This window comes from Rattus norvegicus, chromosome 3 (assembly GCF_021556685.1).
Source record: "Rattus norvegicus strain SHRSP/BbbUtx chromosome 3, alternate assembly SHRSP_T2T, whole genome shotgun sequence".
Lineage (NCBI taxonomy): Eukaryota > Metazoa > Chordata > Mammalia > Rodentia > Muridae > Rattus > Rattus norvegicus.
In genome coordinates this window covers 153,814,611-153,831,054 of record NC_141536.1, presented here as the reverse complement: position 1 = coordinate 153,831,054, position 16,444 = coordinate 153,814,611, and the positions used below count along the sequence as shown (strand labels likewise).

Sequence of the window (16,444 nt, the reverse complement as noted above, 5' to 3'; positions counted from 1 at the left end):
AAAGTAAAATAAATTTGTAGTGAAAACATTGAAAATACGGAAGACGGTGAATAGAACATTATTTGCTCATTGTTGCAGTCCAGACAGAGCCACCGTTGGACATGTACTTGACTGTCCCTTAGCTTTGTCCTTTGCCTGTTTTTGCTAACATTTAGATCTTGCTGTTCACTCTTTTGTGCACCTTGCTTATTCCTTTTTTCCTGGCTGAATAGTAAATAAGTCATGAGCATTTTCCTGTACCGTGCTCTCCTACAGAGATGTTCCCAACCCTTCCCAGATGCCTGTGGGAACCCAGTGCCACCTGAGCTCTCCTCTCCTTCAGAACGTCCACATAGTCAGCTAGATGCTTTCTGCACCTTACCTGGGCTTCACAGATTCTCCATGCCCATCCCTGAGTCCCAGGTTAATAATCCTCACCCCAAAGCATGGTTTTTAGGGGGCCCTTACGAGTCTCCCATATTAAACAGCTCCTAGCGAGAGCATTTGGATTACTTACCATCCTTGTCTCTTTAATAGGACTCCAGTGTAACAGCCTGTCAATAAATCACACATAGCTTTCTGATTACTGTCTTGGATAAATCCCTTCCGTGGAATAACGGAGTCAGGTGTGTGCCTGCTCGGGACGCTTTTCTGACTCAATGCCAGGTTGTCGTTTGGTCACAGTGTGATTTAACCTGTGTGTGAGCTGAGTCAGCGTCTTGCTCTTTGGTCCTCTAATCCCCCTGCCTCCACCTCTGTTGACACAGCTCCAACCAGGAGATCCAGACCTACGCCATTGCTCTGATTAACGCGCTGTTCCTGAAGGCCCCGGAAGACAAGAGACAGGTCTGTGGCTGCCTTTCAACCTTACGTCTGGGTCGGCTAAGAGGACGGCTGCAGTGCAGAGTAGGCACTATGGGCAGAGAGCAGACATCTGTAGCCGGGCTCCTGGAGCTCCCTCATGACCTCCCTGGCCAGAACCCAGCAGCTTGTTTTTCCTAAGGAAGCCCTAGGAAAGAACTGGGAAGTGGGAGGTCCGATGCTTCCTGGATCAGAGCAGAGTTCTGCAGGCTTTTTCTCTGAAGGGCCAGGAAGTAAATGTTTTTCACTTCTTGTGGCAACTCTTCAGCCTCAGCTGTTGTAGGCAAAAGCAGCTTTCGACAAGAGGTAAACAGTAGCACAGCTGTCCCCAGTCAAACTGTTTACACAGCCGACATGCCCATGTGCCGACAGTATGCTAATTCCTGAGTTAGAGGACTAAGAAGAGGGAGGGGAGCCCCCCTGCCACTGTTGTGGTCTGAAGGCAATGGGACTTAGCACCAGGCTTCCCCCGTGCAGTCTCTGGCCCGCATCCTCAGCTGCCTTCCTCTGGTACCAGTTGTGTGGCACATGCAATCCTGACAGTTCTTTCTGTCCCAGCTTTAATTCCTCACCCCTAATGTTGGGAGGAACAGCATCTGCCCTGACCACTCACTCGTGAGGTCATTAGGTCTCGTGAGACCCCTACCTTAACAGTGTGGGACCTGAATGGAGGACCTGGACAGAGTGCTTGTCCTTCCTCTGGCCGGGCAAGTATATCAGCCTGAGTTCATCTTTCTGTGACGTTCAAGGACAAAGTTCAACAACCTCTAAGCCTCCTTCCAACCCTGCCACACTAGGTCTCTGGTAGATCACACATAGTATATGCAAGTAAGGCTTTCTGATTGTCAATATTACAGGCTCACTAAGGAAGCCCATGTGGGGTCACACACCAAATCCATGGTTTGTCTGTCTTACCTGTCTGGATGGTGTGGCTCTGTGAGCGTCTCCTTCCTGTCCATTTCACCGTACGCTGAAAGCTCATCCTGTCTGCTTCTCTCTGTGCTTTTTGCTCTCTGCTGTCAGGACAAGCACCTTAACCCTCTAGACCTGCCCGCCACTGTAAGTAGCACTGCTGTTGGAGAGGGCCTGGCTCACCCTGGTGGGAGGTCAGAGCTGGGCAGGATGCGTATGGGCTGGACTGGCTGCCAGGGAACCAGGGCCCTGGAAAGATAGCATATGTCTGTCATGTTGGGATGCCAGGAAGCCACTGTAGGTGAGAGTCATGGAAGGACTGTAGATGCCGGATCTGGAACAGTGGCTAGGCTCTCCTTCACGATGCCTTTGAGGGAGGGAGTCTGGGATGAGCTTGGAGTCAGATGCCAGGCAGCCTGACTTTCTCCAATACAATCCCAGTAACGAGGAGCCTCCTGGCTGCCAGGGCTGGAGTGAGGGTTTCCAGGCCCTTTCTGGGCTGTCCCTAAAGAGATAATTGCATAGGGTTATACAGTTTACAAAAAAAAAAAAAAAAGAGAGTTTGGGGCCTGAAGAGATGACCTGGCTCTTGCTGAGGACCTAGGCTCCCAGTACCCACATGGAGGGACACAGCTGTCCTAACTCTGGTTCCAGTGAGTCTTACACCCACAGGGTCACACTCACTCACATGAATCTCTAGGATCACAAAGAATTTGGGTGTTTATTCTTAGTAAGAGGGGACATTGGAGAGGCCACCTTCTAAGGACGCGAAGGAGTGTGTAGCTCCCCACCCCAGCACCAAGAAGAAGCTCATCAGAGGCTTTCATGTCTTAGCCTCTACCTGAGAATTATCCAGTGTCAGCTGCTCTGGTATCTTGTGGCTACCAAAGAAGTTTCCAAGCACCACCCTCTCCTAGCCAAGATATGCTCAGGGCTTCAGTAAACCTGCATGCTCCTGGCTAGACAGTGTAACATGGATAGAGGTTTAGAAATGTAGGAGAGAAGTCACTGGACAGCAGCCGCCACCCTCGCACCCCCCCCCCCAGCCCGCTAATTCACTGCCCTCAATAAAGGTGACAGAAGGCAGTGGCTGAGAGGGGACTCACTGTAACTAACTAGCATCACTAAGACAGGTTGCTGACATTGGAACTGAGAAAAGCCAGAAAATTAGAAGCTTCCTGATATGGCAACATTTTGTTTGGGTGAAATTGAACAGCCCCTCGGAGGGGCAGCGTCATGGCAGAGTGACCCACAGCAGGCTTGGAAAAGGCTTGAATGATAATCACTGCAGTCCTTCGTGTGCCTTTTTAAAACATGTTCCCTTAAATCTCTGTGGAGCACTCATCTACTAGAAAACATCATTTCCTGGATCCTTAATAATGCACCTGTCGAAGTTCGAGCCAAGTGTGATGGACAGGTGAACCTGCTGTGAAATATTAACCCAAAAGCCCACACACGTGACCAGGTCTGAGTGACCAGGCACCCACACAGGGCTGGACCACACCCCCTATCTCACAGCCCAGCCTGCTGCCCCAGGTTCTTCAGCTGTGACCATCTGCCTGGAGTGGTGCTCGTCCTGCTGTGTGCTCTGCGTGCAGTGTCTGTCACCAGCATCCTTGTAACACATGTGTCTTGTCCTCAAGCAATCCAAGTCACGTGAAGACATGACTCGTATTGTGCCTAAAGGGAGGGGAACTGAGTTCATTCGCATTCATGAAAAAGCAGGGAAAGTTTCAGAGTAAAACACATTGGATGGTCAGTGGATTTCTTCACTTTTTGTTTGAAAGGAAACATTCAGGCTGTGAGGACCCTGCTCCTGACAGCAGTCACAGATGCCTTGCCTCATGTGTGTTGGTTTCCTCCCTAGGACATGGCCAACGCCTTTGCACAGAAGCACCTCCGGTCCATAATCCTGAACGTGAGTTCCCAGTGATGCCTTTTGTTAATGCTTGTCCCTGCTGCTGCTGGTTGTCACCACCCCAAGGGGGGCTGTGACTATTGCCATTAACCAGGGGGGGAACCTTACTAACAGGTGCTGGGCACTTCTGAAACCTGAGCTTTTTCTGGACTCCTCTGAGCCAAGCTGCCTCTGGGAAGCCATCCCCATGGTCCTCAAGAGATTGTAGCCCCTTCAGGGAGGACAATTCACAACCGTTGAACGAGCACAAAGGGAGCCAGCAACAGCTCTGACTCACAGTGGTCTGAGATCTGGAGCGTGCACAGGCTAGTGCCCTTGCTCCTGAAGCCTTGTGCTCTGCTGGGAAAGGTGGGATTCAGCACAGCCAAGGCCAGGAGAGGGAGGGCAGGACCAGGGAGATCTGCTTTGCAGGGACGGGTCAGGAAGCCGTTCAAGGAGCTGCAAATGTTAGGTACCCAGGCAAGACTCCCAGGGTAGGCCTTGGTCTCCCTCTCCAGCACAGCGAGATTCAGGGTGGTAATACAGGTATAGTGGGATCCTAGATCCTGTGGACTGTGCTTCAGGAGCCGGGTGCTTGCCGAGGGGCTGGAGAGGAGTCTGGAAAGAGGTCTTCACTGTTGTTACCATTGCGGTGGTGTGGGTTCTGGGAAGTCAGTGAGTGGGGGTGGGGACAAGAGCCAAGACCAGGGCTAAAAGGAAAAGAGTTTATTAGTTGAAAAAGCAAAGGAAAATCCAGAGACAGCAGTGAAGGCAATAGACAAAACATCAGAGTCAAGCGTGAAAGATTTAGTGCTGACAGTGGGCTTTGGCCATTTTCCAGTCTGCTTTGATCCTGAGTGGTTGACCCTGCCTCCCTGGGCTTTGATTTGCTTAGCTGGATGTGAAGACTGAAGGAGCTAATACGTAAGCCATGCCTGACAGGGTGCATGGCTTGTGTGGGCAGAAGGGGTGTGTGTGTGTGTGTGTGTGTGTGTGTGTGTGTGTGTGTGTGTGTGTATGTGTGCACATTTGTGTTTCTGTGTGTGTGCGTGTGGTAACAGCTCTAGAAGAAAGCTCTGAGTAACCTTGCAGAGTCTGATGACTTTACCTTGTATGACTTGATCCCTAAGTCACTGCAGCCCCTGCTCCCTCCCAACAGTTGTAGAATGGGGAGTGCCCATTGCTGAGGCCACTCCAGAACAACACCCCCTCTGCACATGGGCCTGGGGAGGCATTTCTGGGGACAATCTTCTATGTTCCAGACTTCGCTTCATGGATCCCACAGAGTAGGCAGCTGAGCCTCTGGCCTTAGCACACTTGCCAGGCAGTCCCTACTCACACTGTCTGATGAAGCCAGAGAGCTGCAGCCATTGCTGGTAGAGCACTTCGCTCCCTCTCACCTGAGAACCGTGAGCAAACCCAAGAGCACCCTGCCGTTCCCCCTCTCTTCATAGCCATCTTATGAATGGTGGAGAGATGTGAGGAGGAAGGATGGACTAGAGGCAGACATTCAGGGAACGGTGGGGGTGGGGGGTAATGGCGAAGGAGCTTGGGGCGAGGTGGAAGAGGAGAACTAATGGAGACCAGCAGCAGGTGGCAGAGCAGGGCTGTGAGAGCAGAAGAGAAGGGCATGAGCATGGTGGTTGAGAGGATCCCTGAGCTTGAACTAGCAAGAGACATGGTGGAAAGGGCACGCGTACATCAGCAGGAACCAGAGGGCAGAGGGCGGGCGCCATCCCAGTTCTGTTCTAAGGGCAGCTGGGCAGGTCAGGTTTTGCACGTCTTCTGCTTATGGAAGTTCAGAGAGGGACTTGAGTGAGTGACTCATTGCAGTGGGAGTCATCCCTATGTGTGGCTTTGGCAACTGTTGTGAACAGCAGAGATGGCCTGAAAACCTGGGGCCCAAGCTGAGGAGGAGATCTAGGGTAGGGGGGACAGCCAAGCCTGGCGTGGGCTTGGAGATGTCTGTCAGCAGTGTCAAAGGAATAGGGGAGATGAAGCTTGCCACTGGTAAGTAAGTGTAACACGTGATACACAAACATTTCAGTGTGCAGCACATAGGTTCATAAAGCACCAGGGACTCGTATGTCTTTTCACTCTAAGGCTTTGGTGACTGGTCGTGGTAGACACCACATACTGTAGTGGACCTGCCTAGCGTTCACAGCCATGTGAGCCTAGGAGCATCACTTTACTTTGTACTGCATAGGTTCCAAAAGGCTGGAGTCAGAGCAGGGGTGGGCGGGTCGATTTAGGGAGCTTTGTAGAGAAGGCCCAAGCTGCTGCAGCACCCCATACTATACTCCTGGCCCTGCCATGGAGACCCATCAGACCCTGAGAGGGTGACTGCTGTGACTCAGGCCACAGTCACAAATGCTCACAAGTGACTAGTGGCTGCTATATTGTACAGCGGGGTTCTAGAGTCAGGGCTGAGTAAGACCTGAAAGACATGGGTAGGGACATGGCAGAAGCTGGACAAGAACCCAGAGTGACGGGATTCACGATGGGTTGGTTGAGAAGTCCAGGGAGTCAGGAGGAAAAGCAAGGTGTTGGGGGGTTAAGGACAGGTTGGAAATCCACGTAAGATAACCAAAGTGATTAGCCAAGGTGGCCAGGGAGAAATAGAGTGTCAGGAGGTGAGAAGATTAGGGAGGCTGGGTCACTAGGTCAAAAGGAACTGCTGAGCTGACATTGGGAGGACAGAGGGAATGGCTGAAGTACGGGCAGGGGCTGACATGGGGTGACAGGAAAGGAAGGGCAGGGGCTGACATGGGGTGACAGGAACGGAAGGGATAGGGAGGTGGTGTGAGGGTGGATAGGGAAGCAGTGGCTTATAGGTGACTCCATGTCATTAAAGTGACCTAGTCTAGAGCCTGCCTACCAGTGGTCCTTTCCCATGTGCCTTGGCTTTAGTCCTGTGAGGTGCAAGCCTGGGCAGGTCTAGCTTTGCTGGCCTGTTTCTCCCCTTGACCGTGTTCCAGCCCCTCCCCCCCACCCCCAGTGTCTGAAGTTGAGCCTTCATTATCTTTCCCACTTCCCCTGCCCAAGAGTGGAGAGGAAGGCCTGCATGAACCTACTCTGGCTGAACCCAGCCCCCTTCCACTCCAGCCCCTTCAAGAGCGTGCAGGCACCATGAGATCCCTGTCCGGTGCTTATACTTGCATCCTGCCCCTCCTTTCCCCAGCTTCCCCCCCCCCCCCACCATACACACGACTCTTTAGGAAAGCCAGTGCACTGAGCCTGCTCCTGCCTTTCTTTCTCTAGCATGTGATCAGAGGGAATCGACCAATCAAAACAGAGATGGCCCATCAGCTCTATGTCCTTCAAGTCTTGACCTTTAACCTTTTGGAAGAAAGAATGATGACCAAGATGGATCCCAATGACCAGGTAGGTGCTAGGGGCCCTTCCTGGTGTAAGCTGTGCTGTCTCTCCATGGCCGTGGCCATTCCACCCACAGCGTGCTGCAAATGCTGTGTGAAGTGCTCTCTTGGCCCTGTCAAAACCAGTGTGGGCTGCATCTCCTGAGGAGATGCATCTTCTGTCCTTGCATCCTCCTGCTGGTCCCTCCCAAGAGTCTGGCTTGGGAGTGCATGCCCTGCTTCTCTTGGCAGCAGATTGACCTGCCTACTGCATTATCCCTCCCAGGCTCAAAGAGACATCATATTTGAGCTGAGGAGGATTGCATTCGACGCAGAGTCTGACCCCAGCAATGCCCCTGGGAGTGGGACCGAGAAGCGCAAGGCCATGTATACCAAGGACTATAAAATGCTAGGGTTCACTGTAAGTACCAAAGTGCCCTCCCCGCCCTGGCAGCTCCCCCTTCATAGTGATAGCCCTGGAGTAGCAGACAGAAAGAGGTGAGGGCCTTGTGTTTGGCTTACCTTGACTGTGGCCACTCAGTGGGCGTAAACCACCTGGGCATGCCCACCAGATCCATCAACTACAGGCCCAGGAAGCCAGCCTCGGCAGACGGAAAGGGGACCATGTGCCTGCAGTGGGTAAAGCCCTGGTGGTCTCTTCTCACCTTAATGGTGTGCCTCCCCACCTCTGGTGCCGAGGTGTGGCGTCTACCTTCCATTTCCCCCGCCTCTGTCGTGCGGTGGAGAGGAGGGGTGGCAACCGCAGCTGTGTGAATCAGTGCACCGATGCAACTTGCTCTTCACACAGCTGCAGTTGACCGTTGTCTGCTTAAACAGGGCTCCGCTGGGAGTGAGGTGGGTTAACTGTACTGTGTACCTCCATGGTACTGGGCTGCCTGAGGAAGCAGCCTTAGTCCAGTGTTCCGGGAGCCAGACAAGCTAGGGTGGAGCTGAGGGGAAGGAAGCACAAAAGATGCCCCCGGGTCATTCTACACACGGGGACTCAAGTTCACACCTGGTCTCCTGGGTCCTCCAGAACCATATCAACCCAGCCTTGGACTTCACCCAGACTCCTCCTGGAATGCTGGCTCTGGACAACATGCTGTACCTGGCCAAAGTCCACCAGGACACCTACATCCGGGTAAAGGCCGGGGCAGCCCCTCGCTCCTGGTGCCCACTGTGTGTGCCTCCCCTCAACCCCCACTTCCTGTCTGCTTGTAGATCGTGCTGGAGAACAGTAGCCGGGAGGACAAACACGAGTGTCCATTCGGACGCAGTGCTATTGAACTCACCAAGATGCTCTGCGAGATCCTGCAGGTCGGGGAGCTCCGTAAGTCTGCACAGCCAGATGTCAGGAGGGACCAATGGAGGGCCTCAGGCGGGGGACACTCGTTCTCATTCTCTCTATGAGCTCTCAGTCTACCTACTGTCCCCGTGATCATAGCTGCTGTTTTGTGGGCTAGTGTTCCGAGGTGTCTTCAAAACTCCCTGGGGCTGTGTGTAAGGGCTGACTGAGTTTGTAACAGGCTGGAGGGCTAAGGGTTCGAGGAAAGCCCTTCTGCTCCTTGATGGCTAGAGTCGTGCTCTGTTCTCTGTCCTCAGACCTGAGTGCAGAGAGTCAGAGCTGCCAGATGGGTGCCCAGGTGCTGAGGGCAGACAGAGCCTTTGTGCTTACAGTTTCTTCTCCACAGCAAACGAAGGACGCAATGACTACCACCCGATGTTCTTCACCCACGACCGAGCGTTCGAGGAGCTCTTTGGGATCTGCATCCAGCTGCTGAACAAGACCTGGAAAGAGATGAGGGCGACGGCTGAGGACTTCAACAAGGTCAGTGCCTCCGAGCCCCTCCGGCTGCTGGGAGGAGATCCCGAGGCAGCCTCTGACAGCTGGCCAGCGCCTGGGAGTCCCTGAGCTGGAAAACCAGCCTGGTCGGCTGAGCCTATCACAAGGTCGAAGTACTGCGAGCCCGAGTCTCAGCTGTTGTGACTCCCTTTGGTAACCTTGAAGGGGCATCTTCCCCACAATGCCCAAGGCCTGAGCTCACCTGGGAAAGCACCTGCCGCTGTCCTCCACAGGGTCAGGGAAATAGTCGAGCAGAAGGGCTGGAGTGTCCTGGCTATGCTGTGGTAGATAGTTTTGTGAGCAGCCAGCGACAGCAAGGCAGTGAGGGCGGCGCACTGTGCTAGACCCTCACAGGCTGACCGTCTTATTGCAGAAACTGTGGAAGGGAGCTGACATAGTGGCGCATGCTCTTGAGGCTGGTGGGCGTGAATTCTAGGTCAGCCTGGCTTGCTTAGTAAGACCCTGTCTCAAGAAAACAAAACAACAAACCTTGAAAAGTATATAGAGGAGTTGTCTATAAGACTCTCCCTGTGTCTACCTCTTTCTCTTAGCCTGTGTGAGTGAGTGAATGAGTGTGTGGTGTGAGTGTGTGTGTGTGTGTGTGTGTGTATGTGGTGTGTGTGTGAGTATGTGTGAGTATGTGGTGTGTGTATGTACTGTTTGTGGTGTGTGTGTGTGTGTGTGTGTGTGTGTGTATGTGTATGTGTGGTGTATCTGTGTGCGCGTGCATGCTCATTAGTCCTTTCTGAGAATTTTCTTTCCTCAGTAGGATCGTGGCACGTGTGCACTGGGAAGGCAGGTGTCCTGCTTTCTTCTCTCACTGTCTTAGGGAAACTGTCACATTGCAGCATGCTGTCCTCTGGGCACTGTGCCTGCCTCCCATGTTGTATCTCCTGTTCTCCACGGCACGGTGTACAGGAAGATGCCTTCCTCTCTGTAGAGACGAGGGGACTGGAGGCCTGAGTCTTGCTGAAAGAGACGGTGAAGGATTAAGCATTTAAGAGTTGAGATTAGAGCCCAGTCCTTGATGTGTGTGAGAAAGGAAACCCCTGTCACCGTCTGTCATGTGACCTGGGTCCCCACCTGTGGTGTCCACTAGGAAGTCAGGACTCTGTCGCCCACTCTGCTCGAGGCACTGGGTGAGGGAGAGGCTTAGTCTCTTCCTGGCTTGTCCATGTTCAGAGTGGCCTGTGACTACCTTCCTTTCCCAGGTTATGCAAGTTGTCCGAGAGCAGATCACCCGGGCTCTGCCCTCTAAACCCAACTCTTTGGATCAGTTCAAGAGTAAGCTTCGTAGCCTGAGCTACTCAGAAATCCTGCGGCTGCGCCAGTCTGAGAGGATGAGTCAGGACGACTTCCAGTCCCCGCCAATCGTGTGAGTGTCAGCTGAGTGAAGGGGCAGCCTCCCTCCCGCCAGCTCTCCTTGCCAGCTCTCCTCAGAGAGCACTGCTCTCCCAGTCTTACGCTGACTTGGGTGAATGTGCCACCCACAGGGAGCTCCGAGAGAAGATCCAGCCTGAGATCCTGGAACTGATCAAGCAGCAGCGCCTGAATCGGCTATGTGAGGGCAGCAGCTTCCGGAAGATCGGGAACCGTCGCCGGCAAGGTGAGGGGCAGATGGAGCATCAGGAGTCTGCCTGGGATGCTTGCCCAGGTACCCGGCTCCGTATGACACCCTTTGCCCAGCACTGCCCTGCTTCACCTGCTCTCCATCTTTGTTTTCCAGAAAGGTTCTGGCACTGCCGCTTGGCGCTGAACCACAAGGTTTTGCATTATGGTGACTTGGATGACAACCCTCAAGGGGAGGTGACATTCGAATCCCTGCAGGAGAAAAGTAGGTGCATGTCTCCGTTGGTGTGTCGTGACGCCTACCCTCAACAGGTGTCCCTGGTGCTGGTCCTGGCGTTCGAGCCCAGTGTCAAGCGTGCATCCTTTGTCTCCTGTCTGCTAACGATCCTCTCTGCGGCCCACCTCGGGGGTGGGAGAGTTACTAGATCCTAGTTGTGGCTGTGTGTAGGTCATGGAGGCAGGTCAAGACTCCATTGGAAGGCAGTGGGTAGAGGCTCTGAAGCTACAGAGTCAATGAAAACCCTGGCTTAGCCCCGGTTAGCTGCTAAGGCTGGATGTTGTGAAGTAAACCTCACCCGCTTTCATACTGGTACAGTGGGATTAACGCCGCCTTCTATCCACGGAGGACTGAGAAATGCATACGTTCTGACGGGGCACCGCCGAGCAGGTGGCAGCTTGGTTGTTAGGTGTGATGCTGCTTGCTTTGGCCACTTTGTCCCCTTCACTATGGGAAGGAGAAGTGCACGAGTGCCCAAGGCTCCGCTCCCTGAAGAGATGAACCCCAGTGGCCCCGTGAGCTTTGACAGAGCCAGGGTTTACAGAGGAGCAGGGCAGGCTGACACATGCACACCTCCCTGGGCTGGGAGGGCCCTCGGGCCTGAGAGATGCCCCCTCCCGGTGCTCTGCCCTGGGCAGCCCTTCAGCACTGAGGAGTGCTGACCAGCTTGCAGCCTCAGCTTCCGGATGCTAATTCCCTTGTTTCTCAGTCCCTGTTGCAGATATTAAGGCCATTGTCACTGGGAAAGACTGTCCTCACATGAAAGAGAAGAGTGCCCTGAAACAGAACAAGGTGAGAGGTGGCTGTGCTGCGCCCCAGCCCCTGCCCATGACAGCTGCAGACATGGTTCTGGGCACACACAGGCCCTCTGCCCACTGTAAACTATACAGCCAACATTAAGAGTGCCGAGCGCTCTAAGACTAAGTAGATCCCAGTGCACAGCTCACCAGCCTCGGCAACCCTGGCAGATTCTGCCACCCGCTCCTCCTTGCCACTTTGGGAGACCCCAGATAGCACACCATCTCTTTCGTGAGTATCTCCTGACATCTCTGGAGGCTACAGCCATGGAGTCACAGTAACACACCTAGCAGAAGATGGAAGACCACTATTTAACATGAAATACTGCATTCCCTTGGAGATGTCCACCCACTGTCTTATAAATGCTGTGTGCACACGGCTGCACACGTCGTGCCTGCTTTTGAATCAGCTCCAGTGGTTTGCTTGCTACAGTGTGTGCATCTCCAAGTCTTTGTCCGTGCACTTCCCCTCCATCTTTTTCCTGTCTTCACTTTATTAGTTTAATAGACCATGTTGCTTATGTGGTCATTTCCCAGACTGAGTTTTGCTGACTGGCTCTCCGTGTTGTCTTCTGTCCCAGATCTGCAAATTGGCACGGGGACCTAGAGGTTTGATTTGGTTCAGATCTGACTTTGCCCTGGCTTGGCCATATCCACATGGTACTGGGGCCTATCCAGAGGCCCATAATGGCTGGGTGGTGCTCTCTGTGTCAGCAGACAATGGCTGCTCAGGGCTAAGCCTGGTACACTAGGGTATTCAGTTTACTAATGAGCCGAGCCACTTCTCAGTGAGGAAGCCTGCCTCTGTCTCCTGTTGGCTTCCTGTGGTACAGCTGATGGAACAAGAGAGGCCAAAGGCTTGACTCCCCTTGCACGCAGCTCCTTCTAAAGCAGTGAGCTGGTTCCTAGTATCACACGATCATGACTAATTTTTTATGTCTCTGTTGTGTTTTTTAGTGTTCCGTGAGCGCATGAGTTTAAGCCGGTCATGTGTGACTCTGTGAGAGCATGGTTTTAAGCTGAGGTGTGACTCTGGGTGCGTGCGTGTAAGCCAGCCACATGTGACTCTGCACTGAAGCTATTGTTTTGATGCTCAGACTGTCTCAGCTCATCAGTGGGTTGCTTTTGCTGGAGTTGTTTTTGGTTGGTTTTTACCACTCAGAACTTTTTTGTATGGAGAGCAATACCATAGAAAGAGGAATCCAGTCATGTTGGGATCTAAGATAAAAACATAGAATGGTATATGGTCCTGGCATTCAACATTCTGAGTGTTGAAAATACTTTGTTGCAATAGCTTTTGTTTCTTGCTTTCTGGGGGAAGGTGGGTCTCCTTCTCTATGTAGCCCAGACTCACCTCAAATCCTCAGTCTCTCGATTGCTGGGATCCAGGCCGGCATCACCATCAAAGTTCCTAATTTATAAAACTACCACCACCTCCTAGGGTGATTGTGGCAGGGAGTGGGTGAGCTAAGGTCAGTTAACACTGGCCTCAGGTCCAGCCATACATGGGTGCATGCCTAGGAACCTTGGTGACATCATAACCAGTCACTGCTCCAAGTCACTCCAACTCTTTCTCTGTAGGAGGTGTTGGAATTGGCCTTCTCCATCCTGTATGATCCTGATGAGACACTGAATTTCATCGCTCCTAATAAGTATGAGGTAAGCATTGTGCCACACTGCCTTGAGTACTAGTGCCCTCACTGTGGCTCATCAGTTGGAGAGGAGGTGTGGCCAGCACGGCAGTGTCCCCAGAAGCCAGGTGGCCAAAATGGATTGCCAAGTCTGTGGGCCTTCTTCCACTGGGCTGGACTTTACCACTTTACTCTGTGTGTATGTGTGTGTGCGTGCCTGTGTGTGATATGTAGACCAGGCTGGCCTTGAACTCCAGAGGTCTGTCTTTCTCTATCTCCAGAGGACTGGGATTAAAAGTTTGCACCTTAGGAACAGCTGGCAATTATTAGAAGGTTAGCCTAGCATGGGAAAGGTTTTCTTCTTTGTAATCTCGAAATCACTTTTCCCAAGTGGACTGAATCCCAGTTACATGGAGCCGACCTAGTCTAGGCTATGGAGCCAGGTGGATCTGCTCCTCCTCACGGGACTCCCAGTTCATCTGTAGCCCAGGAGGATGGTAGTGCCAACTCAGTTAACTCTGTTCATGGAGGGCCTGTTGTTGAGCACTTGGGTCAAGCTTCAAGAGGAGCTGTACTTGGACCAGTATGGCTTTGTTGGGACGCCAGAGCATGGTGAACTAGGCACCGACAAGGCATAGCAGCAGCAGAGGGCTGCCGAGCACGACTTCTGCTGTGCCCTCGAATTCTCAGAGCCTCTGGCCTAAGTTTTGTTTTTCTGAAAAGGGTCTCCTGTAACTTGGAGCTAATCACAGCAACCTTACTGTAGCTTAGGCTAGCCTTGAACCCCCGACCCTCCTACCTTTGTCTCCCAAGAGCTTGGGTGTTATAAGCCTGTTCCACCACGCAGGCTATGTCAGTTTCTTTTGTACTTCCCTTAAGAACATTCTTTAACATCAGTGGAGTTTTTTTTTTCTTTGACCAAATTGCAACCCCTGACCCCCTGTGTGCCTCCCACTCATTTCATTGAGTGTGTGTTCATTGAGTGTGTGCGTTCATTGAGTGTGTGTTCATTGAGTGTTCACTGAGGATATGTTCATTGAGTGGGTGGGTGAGTGTGTTCATTGAGTGTGTGTGTTCATTGAGTATTCATTGAGTGAGTTTTCATTAAGTGTGTGTGTTCATTTGTTCATTGAGTGTGTTTTCATTGAGTGTGTGTGTGTTCATGGAGTGTGTTCATTGAATGAGTGTTTGTTTTCATTGAGTGTGTGTTCATTGTTCATTGAGTGTGAGTTTTCATTGAGTGTGTATGTTCACTGAGTGTTTTCATTGAGTGTGTGTGTATTCATTGAGTGTGTGTGTGTTCGCCGAGTGTGTTCATTGAGTGAGTGAGTGTGTCATTGAGTGTGTATGTGTTCACCGAGTGTGTTCATTGAGTGAGTGAGTATGTCATTGAGTGTGTGTGTGTTCACTGGGTGTGTTCATTGAGTGTGTGTGTGTTCACTGAGTGTGTTCATTGAGTGAGTGAGTGAGTGTGTTATTGAGTGTGTGTGTTCACTGAGTGTTTTCATTGAGTGTGTGTGTTCACCGAGTGTGTTCATTGAGTGAGTATGTCATTGTGTGTGTGTTCACTGAGTGTGTTCATTGAGTTTGTGTGTGTTTACTGAGTGTGTTCATTGAGTGAGTGAGTGTGTCATTGAGTGTGGGTGTTCACTGAGTGTTTTCATTGAGTGTGTGTGTGTTCACTGAGTGTGTTCATTGAGTGTGTTTTCTGTTCCAGTCCTGGTTCCCGTTCCCTGTTCTCCTTAGCTGCACTTAGATCACATTTCTGATTATTTTTAAATTCCCACATGAATCTCCCATAAACTATCAGTTGATAGCGATGTGCATCTTCTAGCTGCCATTGCTCTTGTCTGCCATGAGTTTTGTGTATTCTGAATGGTCCCCAACAGCACTGCTGTGAGTCGCACTGCAGCCCTGGGGGCCAGTGTGTGACATTTGCAACTTGCCCACAGTACTGCATCTGGATCGATGGCCTCAGCGCCCTTCTGGGGAAGGATATGTCCAGCGAGCTAACCAAGAGCGACTTGGACACACTGCTGAGCATGGAGATGAAGCTGCGGCTTCTGGACTTGGAGAACATTCAGATCCCTGAGGCACCACCTCCAGTCCCCAAGGAGCCCAGCAGCTACGACTTCGTCTATCACTATGGCTGAGCGGGAAGGGACTAGGGCCCAGGAGAGACACTGGCAGCCCGTGCCTTGCCCTCCATTTGTACAAACTACTCCTCAAACTCAGTGGGACCTGGAGCTTCTCTGTCCCAACCATTAGGAGTCATGAAGTCAGGGCATGCTGCCCTCCTCAGCACCACAGAGCCTGGGTCGGGTTGGAGGAGTGAACTCAAGATGTTCTTGCCTCCCACGCTGAGTCTGCATCTGCATCTGGTACTGGACCTACCGACAGCCATCCCCTTTCCTTTCAAGCCTCCTCTCTGGTTGGCTGGAGAACCCACATGGGCTGGAGCTGGTCCATGAAAGGCTGCCCGTGGGGGCGAGAGGCTTGGGGATGGGGAGAGCCTTGGAGTGACTGTCTTCAGGTGACTCAGGCAAGAACAGCCTTGAGCTCTTGCTTCATAGGTCTTTGAGGGCTCATTCCAGCCTTATCCTGTGCCAAGATGCTGCTGCCTCTGGGTTTACCACCTCTACTCTCTAGAGATACCCGTCTCTCTTGTCCATGCAGGTATCAGGACAGGTAGTAACTTTCCCCCAAGCACTCAGTCTCATCCTGCCCAGGCAGAGGCCTCCAGCTTGAGTCTTGCTCTCTCGGGCTCTAGGAATGCTGCAAGGAAAGGCGAGGTGAGACCTCTAGCTCACCCCTTCAGTTCTGTCTTGTCCTTGCTGTGGAAGAATGCTCCCATCCCCCTTAGTTACAGGCCCTTCTATTTGTGCCCCTCTTGCCGCAGACGAGGGGCGTTGCCTTCCCTCTCTCCTTCCTGGCACTGTGGTTTCTGCCGTTAGCCATGATTTCAAGAAGTACCGGGGCCACAGCTGTGCCATGGGCCTTCATTGGTGCTGCAGCACTTGAAGCACGCGCACAGCCTCCTTCCTTGGACGCATGTTAAATGGTGGTATTCAGCATTGGCAGCCTAGCGTGGCGGGTACTGCCCAATGAAGAGTGTACTATATATTTTCTTTACTATAGGCCATACTTATGCAGACATGTATATATATTTATATAAGATCTTCCTATCCTAGGATAGGATGTTTAAGAGGAATAAAGTTGAGAGCAAAGCTGCTGTGCTCTCAGTCGTGAGTTGAGTGTAACCAGAGAGCAGCCAGGGGCTTCCTGTCAGTCACAGTGTTTTCAATAAATACTCTTTCATGTA

At 52.2% G+C, this 16,444-nt stretch overlaps 1 protein-coding gene across 3 annotated transcripts in view; it reads left to right on the top strand.

Moving 5' to 3' along the window:
- The window catches only part of Elmo2 (engulfment and cell motility 2), a 36,377-nt gene extending 19,933 nt beyond the window's left edge, over window positions 1-16,444 (top strand). Inside the window, exons 9-22 of one of the 3 annotated variants that reach the window (NM_001134955.4) lie at window positions 747-825; window positions 1,864-1,899; window positions 3,620-3,670; window positions 6,911-7,033; window positions 7,292-7,426; window positions 8,042-8,146; window positions 8,227-8,335; window positions 8,697-8,833; window positions 10,060-10,223; window positions 10,342-10,454; window positions 10,575-10,682; window positions 11,404-11,486; window positions 13,073-13,150; window positions 15,075-16,444. In NM_001134955.4, coding sequence (NP_001128427.1) covers window positions 747-825; window positions 1,864-1,899; window positions 3,620-3,670; window positions 6,911-7,033; window positions 7,292-7,426; window positions 8,042-8,146; window positions 8,227-8,335; window positions 8,697-8,833; window positions 10,060-10,223; window positions 10,342-10,454; window positions 10,575-10,682; window positions 11,404-11,486; window positions 13,073-13,150; window positions 15,075-15,275 — 1,522 coding nt within the window. In that variant the 3' untranslated portion in view covers window positions 15,276-16,444. Of the gene's footprint in view, window positions 1-746; window positions 826-1,863; window positions 1,900-3,619; window positions 3,671-6,910; window positions 7,034-7,291; window positions 7,427-8,041; window positions 8,147-8,226; window positions 8,336-8,696; window positions 8,838-10,059; window positions 10,224-10,341; window positions 10,455-10,574; window positions 10,683-11,403; window positions 11,487-13,072; window positions 13,151-15,074 lie in introns of all 3 variants that reach the window. The other 2 variants (NR_197778.1, NM_001434383.1) reach the window with 2 other exon arrangements.